The sequence below is a fragment of the Centruroides sculpturatus genome, unplaced genomic scaffold, assembly GCF_000671375.1.
Source record: "Centruroides sculpturatus isolate CEXI.00-Female unplaced genomic scaffold, Cexi_2.0 scaffold816, whole genome shotgun sequence".
Classification (NCBI taxonomy): Eukaryota; Metazoa; Arthropoda; class Arachnida; order Scorpiones; family Buthidae; genus Centruroides; species Centruroides sculpturatus.
This window is the reverse complement of record NW_019385183.1, coordinates 78,284-87,758: the sequence shown is the minus strand read 5'-3', so window position 1 is coordinate 87,758 and position 9,475 is coordinate 78,284. Positions and strand designations below refer to the sequence as shown.

At 34.1% G+C, this 9,475-nt stretch overlaps 1 protein-coding gene across 1 annotated transcript; it reads left to right on the top strand.

Moving 5' to 3' along the window:
* The first annotated feature begins 931 nt into the window (after positions 1-931).
* LOC111635864 (transmembrane emp24 domain-containing protein eca-like) lies at positions 932-7,618 on the top strand. The gene is made up of 4 exons (XM_023380980.1): positions 932-1,130; positions 6,845-7,065; positions 7,148-7,294; positions 7,370-7,618. Exons 1-4 carry the CDS (start codon positions 995-997, stop codon positions 7,517-7,519), a joined length of 654 nt encoding a protein of 217 aa, XP_023236748.1. The 5' UTR covers positions 932-994; the 3' UTR covers positions 7,520-7,618.
* The last annotated feature ends 1,857 nt before the right edge of the window (positions 7,619-9,475 follow it).

The following is a 9,475-nucleotide window of genomic DNA, read 5'->3' as shown; positions in this document are numbered from 1 at the left end:
GTTCCGAAGGAGATCGAGTAAGCTCTTCTAGGCGTAAGTGAGGATAAACCTGGGCCACGTTTGGCGGGGTATGTTTCTGCCGATATAGGTGGGATATCGGGAGCCCCTCCTGACTTATAAGGGATATCATTCTGTGTATGTACGGTTTCTGATACTGGCGCCAGCGATAGTGATCGAAGCCATGTGCCATTTGGAAAAGCGAGTGCATTGGGCTATGCGAGCCCCTGGAGATGTGGGTGATGGCGCTTGCCAACGCTTTTTGGCGGAGCCTGATATGCAGTGGTATATAAGACGTTTCAGTGTATAGTGAGATGATAGGGGTGGTTTTTGGGACGCCCAATGCAATACGGAGGGCAGTGTGGAGTGGTTTTTCAATACGTTGAATTGTAGTGGGTGGCGCGCCTTCCAGCAGGTTAGCACCGAAGGTCGCCATTGGGCACATCACGGTATACATCATCCGAAGTAGGTTGTCTGTTCTAGCACCATTCCGGCGAGTAGCGAAATACTTAAGGAAATTGCCGGCACGAGTCAGTTTCGTGCGCAAATAAGTTTCGTGAGCTCTCCAAGTGAGAGTCTGAGTGAAAAAGATGCCCAAGATCCGTATTGATGTGTGCTGGGGGATGGGACCAGATCCGAGAATCAAGGATAGCGGGGGGGCGGTTCATTTTTGGCGAAAAGTCTATGGCGGCGCTTTTGCTTGCAGTGAAAGATAGGCTCCAAGTCCATTGTGAATTTCCATTGTGAATGGCTTCGTATAAGGGTTAAAATTTATATTCCTATTACGACCCAAAAATTCGCTTCTTAGTGCTCAAAAGGCGGAAAGAGACAAAAATAAAAAATTATAATAACAATTTATATTAGTTAAAAAAAATATTTAAAATTTTAAAAACAGAAATAATAAATTTTCCGTTCTTACGAGAGGTGGCGCTGATGGCCAAAGTGGATCGCTGTTATTACAGAGAATTTTGTACAAGTGACACGTGTACAAAGGAATATGAATTGTTTTAACGTTTTGACGCTTTTCTTATTATTAAATTTTATATCTTTTTTAAATGCGTTATATTTCCACATCTCGGAAACAGAGAGAAAATGTTTCATCGAAGAAATTCCCGACGAAACATTAGTTGTGGGTAGGTGATTTTACAGTCTTGTTAATTTTTCCATGTAAATTACACAAATAAGTAAAAATGCTTCCACGTGTTCACGCATTTAATGCATAAATATAATTAAATACGAATGAAGATCTACTATTTTGCTGTCAACGATCGAAATGACGAGAAATATCCATTTGTGCGTGTTAAATGTTGGTGTTTAATTCAAAATATTTTTGTTAATTTAATTTCGAGTACACGAATTTAAAATTCAACCGTGCGCAAGTTAATAAATTTTAAGTTTTGGTCATTAATCAAATTCTACGAAATTAATATTGAGCGCACGCTGATTCAAGATGGCGACGTACGCGGGTAGACGTGTTATGTATTGAAAGATTTTTTTTTTCTACTTTGTTAAATGATTGGTCGAAGAATGTAGTTTGGTAAGATGCGAAAGCGTAATTCAAACTTTGAATGAGACGGTCGGGATCTTAGATCATATTCGTAAGAGCAAAATAGTCAAAGGAACCGTACCGTACCTTTATGTTTGACCCTTCACCAGATATTTGCCTCCAAAAATCAGTTTTTACCGTGTACTGGTACTGCTGGCTGTTCTCCGTGTTGGTTGAAACTCCCATCACTTGTCTTTACTAACACTCCACGTGTAATCGTGTTATTTGGTGAGAGAAACCCATGGGGCAAACGCCACGCCCCTTAAAATTATATAATGTCGAGTACTCCTCAAATGGCAGAGTGGACTTATCAAAGCCGGTTCGGTCGAGTGTGCGAAATAGTTAAGTGCTGTGGTCTTGGCGGACCGATTGTCTCTCGATTGTGTGTGACCCAGAAGTAGATTGATTTCGGAGATCCGAATTTCTCTGAGGGTCTCGTGTAGAGATGTGGTTCCTTTGACTTTTTTGCTCTTATGGATGAGGTTCTAAGGCTCCGGTCAGGTCCTGATGTTTCATTTGGGGGTGTAATTGTACCTGTAGGTTTAGCTAAGTCTTTCTGGTTTTATTTCTTGCATTTAGAAGTTGAAGTTACTGTAGTTTACTGTGAGTAATAAAGATAATTTATTTTCCAATTAGGTTTGCTTAGGAGAATTATCGGTTTGGCGGCAGTTGTTACATAATTTTGACCACATTTATTTTAACACACTAATCATTATCTGTAGGATAAAATCTATTTTAAACCAACTTTGTATCAAACCACCAAAATATAAATTAGATAGAGTTAGATAACTTAATAATAGGATTTAACAATTTGGAGGGCTTATCACACCAAGGCTGACAGAAAGAAGGACCAGAACTTTTACAAAAAAGTCAGTCTTTAACAATCACATTTCAAATTTAGGTAAGGATGCATTTCGGGTACAAGGACCCCTCATCAGCTTACAAACACATTGCAACAACATAATAATTATAACACCAATAGTTAACCAATACAACAGAGAGGTTGCGGCCGACGTTTTCAACATGAAAACGTGTACATCAGACGTTCAGCACCGCCTTCCTGTGAGTATAGAAGTTTGACAATGGCATTTGGAACGTCAAGCATGACTCCACTGACGTTCCAAATGCCATTGTCAAACTTCTATACTCACAGGAAGGCGGTGCTGAACATCCGACGTACACGTTTTCGCACTCAAAACGTTGGCCGCAACCTCTCTAATAACTCTTGCTTTTAACCTTGTAACTGGAGTGGTTGTGTTATGTCAGTAAACATTTTCGACGCTTCTTCTGAGCTCTTCCTCAGGCTTTTTCTATAAATACTAAGCCGGATGTTGAGAATCGAATACCTTCTTTTGAGCTGTTTATCATTTGAATCATTGCACGTGGCAACCTTAATTACAAGATTAAAAGTAAGAGTTATTTTATTACATTCCGCTGTATGGAGACGAATAAGTATCAACTAATATAAATATGGTGTTATAATTATTATGTTGTTGTCATGTGTTTGTAAGCTGATGAGGGGTCCTTGTACCCGAAATGCATCCTTATCTAAATTTGAAATGTGATTATTAAAGACTGGCTTTTTTGTAAAAGTTCTAGTCCTTCTTTCTGTTGGCCTTGGTGTGATAAGCCCTCCAAATTGTTAAATCCTATTATTAGGTTATCTAACTCTACCTAATTTATAGTCATGGGCTAAAAGTGTTGTTTATTATTACCAAAATATAGCTGAATAAAATCATTAAAGTTGCTTTTTTGATATATATTTTGGCTAACATATATTAATTTTTATTTTTTAAATCCTAAATTCATATTCTTAATAGGTATCTTTTTAAACATGTTTGAATATTTGTATTGTGTTTTTGTGGTGTAATTAATGTATGTTTTTTTATTTAATTAATTAAAATACACGCAATGTTACAAAGACAACATTGACAGTCCTCTGAAAAACAAATAAATAACAAACCCAGTAATAAAAAAAATGTGAGATGGAAACAACACGCAAAAAGAAAAAAAGTATGGTTTAAGGTAATGTGAGTAATAAAATACAGGTTTTAACTCACTGGGCTTCAACAAATTGTGCATTTGCACAGGAGTATCTAGTAAATATGGCAATTGAAGGGTGTCTACATTCTGTCTGCTCAGCAAAAAAATAAATAAATATCAAATCCAGAAGAGAAACATTTAAAAAATTACTGTAAGATTGTAATTTCTATACCACTCCAATGATATCAGTGCATGTAACACCACAAATCACATGCCACAGAAGTAAACTTGTATCGACGGAAGTAATGATCTGAGAAGGGGGCAGTTTGATTTCTTGCATGGGCATTTTAGTTTTTAGTCCAGCCCTGGATTTAATGATGATATTGTAAATTTATCAAGAAAGGTTTGGTGGTCCATTTAAATTTTTGTAATTTAATTCTGTGAGAGTGAGTAATTTTATTCATCTTTGAAATAGTATTTCAATTTTGAATTTGAGTTTAAGAAAGATTTAAAATAATCAAAATACAAAAAAATGGAAGAAACAGATTTAGTTTGTACTTTTCTTTGCTCTATAATATATAAAGGAGGCAGTTGTTTGCATTGACAATTAGTCCAACTGATCTGACTGACCTCGACAGTTGACATAGATGATTGGTCAGATCTTTTATCGACATGTGCTATCCTTTAATTTTGCCACCTGTGTACTTCTTCACTCTTACATTGCCTCATTTGTGAATGATTTTATTTTTACATTAAAATAATACAAGAAATGAAAATTTTTTTGATATAATAATAATCTGTCAAGATTTTGCTTCTTTTTTTAAAAAATTATGATAGAAGTTCTTGTAAATTGTTTTATTACAGTCAATAATAAAACTTCTCTAATACTTTTGGATGTGTTTGGTCCATCTAAAGGGCATGTAGACAATCCAAATGCCACGTATTTACAGAAGGTGGACCAAGAAGTTCAAAAATACTAAAGAATTTGTTTTATATCATAACATTTTCAATTTTGACAAATCAGTTGTTTTATCTGAAATTTTGGAGTGCTGATGAATGTTATACCACAGATTTTAGTCCAATTTATTTTACTTATAAGTAAATACCATTTATATACTTGGAGCTACAATGAACAGAATATTTATATATTTAAAACAAAGTTTGTTGTTTTGTTGAGCAAGCTACACCTTTAAGTCAATCTGGAAAATTGGATAAAAGTTAACTTATCCGTCTTATGTAAATCTGGAATTTATTAAATGTTTAATGGTTACTCACTTTAATAAATTTCTTTTTTGTGATGTGATACAAAATTTTAAAGATAGAATATCAATCTTTAAAAAAAATTCAAGAAAGCTGAGTAAGTATTAAGTCTAGACTTAATAACAATTGAAGACACAATTGAAAGAAGCTGTTATGTTAAGCTCTGCACATAATAGTTGGTGTCAGAGACAATTTGTATAGTCATGTGACTGTTTTCCTTCAATAATCTGATGTCACCCCTTGTGATATCACTCCTGACAGTTCAAAAAAACCAGGGAATGTTTTGTGTACTCCTCTAATTTGTTGCTTGATAATTGGTTCACAAAATGATGAAAATCAGTGATCAAACCTATGAAGATTGAATGAATTTTATTTGATGTTATCTCCAACCAGTTTGCTGCGATATTGCCTAGTTTGAGCTGGACTTCACAGAATCAAAGTTTTGAATGCATTGTTGTTCACATTTTTATTATGTAATTATTTTGATGTAAATATATCCAGAAAATAGCAAGTCAGAGTGTGTTACAATGTCATTTAATTTCTGAGACCTTTGGTGATATGCGAAATACAGATAAAATATACGTTCAGGACGATTGGGTTTTGAATGATTGTATGATGATTTTGTAACATAATGCTGTTATCCACTCGTGTCTTCAATTGACAGTTCACTTTGGAACATTGTGTTATAAATAGAATTGTTTGTTGACTCAGAAAATGTGATCAGTATTAATTACTGCTGTTATTGCTGATTTAATATTTTTGGAATTTCAGATTTTATCTTTAAAACCATTTTGTTATAAAACTTAATACTCTTAAATAGAATCTATGAATAAAGGGAGGAATGAATTAAAGATTGTTTTCATTATGTTTAATTGACTTTTAACAAAAATAACTGAATGATGATTTCTGTAGATATTAGAAGAATGAAAACTTGTCACTGATTATTTAATCTACCAAATCTCTGATTTTGTAAAAATAAAATCCATGATATAACAAAGTTAAATGGTGATTGTATATGAAACTCCTTTGTATATAATGGACATATTATCCTGACCTACCAGTGTCCAAGTGGTTCCATTCCCTGAACACTGGTAGTTTGGTCATGGGTTTGTGCCTTGCCAAGACCACTGGCCATGTGGAGTTTTCCAGGTTTACTCCACGTCTTTAATGTCTAAATAGTTACTCTTAAAAGACCTCCCAGAAGGCATTTCCCTCTAGCAGATCACCCAAGTGTAGCATTGCCGTAACTAACAAAACAAAGAAACGAACAAATATGTTTTCATTTTTTCAAGATTCATATTCCAGTGATTTTAGAAATGTATAAATTTTTAAATTTAGTTTTCAAATCATAAAATATGCCATTAAATACATTCAAATAGTGTTTGAATGTTCTGTAATTATATTTTGCAAAGGGTAAGAATTATTTTATAAATATAAAATTTTTTTAATGAAGTTGAATAAATGAAAAACAAAAGTGATATCCAGCTGGACAATAGGATCAGAACTAAAAACCTTTACAATACATGGAAATTTCTATTCAATAGATTATCTTAGAGCTGTTATTCTATGTAACACCATTATGAATTTGTATAGTTAATGATATTATTAGTATGGTTTGATGTTGGTGCACAGTTATTTGTTTATTTTATTAGAATGTGCCTTATGTTCAAATTATTTTAAACCATTCTTCTGAAATCCTATGTGTAGTTCAGACTTGAAGAGGACTAGTTAAATTAGCTGAATATGTTTGCTTTTCAAAATTAAATGATGGATTGCAACAGTTTTTGGTTTCTATTCTGGTTGAATAGATGTGCAATGGGTCTCAATTTTTGAACACGATACTTTGAAAGTTTAACTTGCTTTTTGTATTCTAAATTTGTACTTTTATACCTTGTTTTGTTGACAAGCAACAATTCTGAAAGTAAAATATCAGAGTTTAAAAAATAATAAATTAAGGTTTTCAATTTTTATTTATATAAAAAAAAAAACATTAATTTGTTGACAAGATTAAACTTAATCAATATCTGTAAAATGTTTAATTTAAACAATTATTTTCAGGAAATTACAAATGTGAACTGCACGATCCAAAGACTGGAGGCTTCATGCCCTCTAGTCCTGGCATTGGAATGCATGTGGAAATTCAGGATCCCAGTGGCAAAGTAATTCTCTCAAAAATGTACAGTTCAGAGGGTCGATTCACATTCACTTCCAGCTCTCCCGGGGAGCATGTCATCTGTCTCTATTCAAACTCTTCGAAATGGTTCAGTGGAAGTCAGCTGGTGAGCAATTTTTATATAATCAAAACATGTCTCTTTTAAAATTTATTTTTCAATCTAAGACTAAATAAATATATATTTTAAGCGTGTACACTTGGACATTCAAGTCGGAGAGCATGCAGTCGATTATGGAAACGTTGCTCAGAAAGAAAAGCTTACGGAATTACAGTTGCGAGTCCGTCAACTTTTAGATCAAGTAGAACAGATCACGAAAGAACAAAACTATCAGAGGGTAATTACAGATGGATTATTTGAAAATGGTATTGCTTATTTAGGATTTTATCACATCAATTTTGTTTATTTGCAGTATCGTGAAGAGCGATTCAGACACACCAGTGAAAGTACGAACCAGAGAGTGTTGTGGTGGTCAATTATCCAGACTGCCATGCTTGTTCTCATGGGCTTTTGGCAGATGAAACACTTAAAAAGCTTTTTCCAAGCAAAGAAATTGGTGTAAAGTGGAATATATTAAATATATTCTGTAACTAAAACGTGAATGTATTTATCGTTATGTAACTAGATGAAGGATAAAAAGAATGGTTACCTTTTTTTTTAATTGGCCGGACTTTTTTGATTGAATCTTTCTGTCTTGTCTGTGTTTGTACAGAATTCCAAACATGTTCTTAATTTAATGATGATCCTATGGGGGTTTTTTTAATAAAGAGGCTTAAGAACTAACTAATCTAGTTTATTTTGATTCTTGGAGATGAGATAATTGTTATATCTGGGGTAAGAAACAATAAAACACATGGGAACGAGTCCAAGTATCGTTTATTCCTTGAAAGCATGAGCATACAATAAAACCAATCAGACTAACTGAAAAGACACTAAATGGCCAAAAACTGCTTTCTTTACTAATACCCTCTGCCACGACTCTTACTTTTCAGTTGATACCCCTTCCTCCTATGTTTGAAGTCTTGCAGGTATGCTGGAGAGAAAACTGCATGATGTGGCTGTGGCGAGTGCTGAGCTGCATAGCTGTGATCCAACTTGACATGGTCTGGTGGGACTATACTTGATTCCAGTTTCACGTTTGGTAGCCCATTTTCCATTGTATCATGAGAGAGCAATATCTTATTTGATCTATGTATCTGTGTTGGGAGCCTTGTGGTGTTTGCATCTCATAGCTCATCAGCCCCGTATGATGAGTCATGACAGCTGGGATCCGTTCTGAGTTCCCTCCTGTCCTACAGATGTAGACAGGTGCATGTTTTTTAAGGATGCATATCTGTTTCCTCGGTTCTGAGTTTTTTTGTAGAGGGTAGTGTCGGTTGGTGCACAAAGTCAAGGTGCATGTTTGCAGATGTTGCTTGAAGAGCATGTTTGCTAGGCTCACCCCATACTTGCAAAAGGAGTGATGTGCTGTTGTAACAGAAATTGAGATTGTTTTTTGGACCAATCCCTGTGCATTATTTTTTTCAATGACTCCTTTTGTAGAACAGACCATGTACTCAGCCAATCCATTCCCTTGTGGATAGTAGGATGCAATGCGTGTCTGGTGAATGCCATTGGACCTTGAGAAAATGGAAAACTCCTCTGAAGTAAACTGTGGTCCATTGTCTGATACAGTACTTTTGGGTATACTGTGACTAGTCATCAGTTCTTAAAGTACTACTATCACTTCCTCAGCAGTTTACTTACAAATATAATCAAACACCAAACAATTTGCTGAGCTTATTATTAATTTACTGTTCAAACGTTTTCAGCCTACTTCTAATAGGCCATCCTCAAGATATTACTGTTCTACAACCGAATACAAAACTTTCAAATAAATTTTAAATTTATGAATTTAAATTTATTTTAAAAACCCGTAAACTTATGGAGGATATATTTTACTAGTTTAATGTATATTTTTTGTTATATTAATTTTATATTTATTATATAGTATGTTAAAAATTTTTTTTAGTTAAGTATATAATACTTTGTAAAGATGTTTAAAAATATGTTAAAAGTTTAAATTTAAAATTTATTTGAAAGTTTTGTATTCGATTGTAGAACAGTAAAGTCTTGAGGATGGCCTATTAGAAGTAGGCTGAAAACGTTTGAACAGTAAATTTATAATAAGCTCAGCAAATTGTTTGGTGTTTGATTGTATTTCTTGAAGTACAGTATCTTAATCACTGCTGTTGTAGTAGACATCATGCACTTAACCTCTAACCATTTTGATGTTGCATCTACTACTTCTACTGCTACTACTAAAAACATTTCTCCTAGAAATGGACCTGCAAAGTCTATGTGGAGATGAGACAATGGTCTTGTTGGGTTTTCCCACAGGTGAATGGGCTCTAGGAGATGAGGAGTGATTTTTCTGACAATCTTGACAGGTGTTAACCATTAATTCAATCTCATAGTTGTTGCATGGCCACCACACATATGATCATGCCAATGCCTTCATTCTCATAATACCAGGGTA

Bases quoted from the DNA above. Each gene is read 5' to 3' on its own strand.
- LOC111635864 (XM_023380980.1), top strand. From the start codon at position 995: ATGAATTGTTTTAACGTTTTGACGCTTTTCTTATTATTAAATTTTATA. The intron at 1,131-6,844 runs GTAGGTGATTTT...AATTATTTTCAG, and splicing joins CGACGAAACATTAGTTGTGG to GAAATTACAAATGTGAACTG. The intron at 7,295-7,369 runs GTAATTACAGAT...GTTTATTTGCAG, and splicing joins AAGAACAAAACTATCAGAGG to TATCGTGAAGAGCGATTCAG.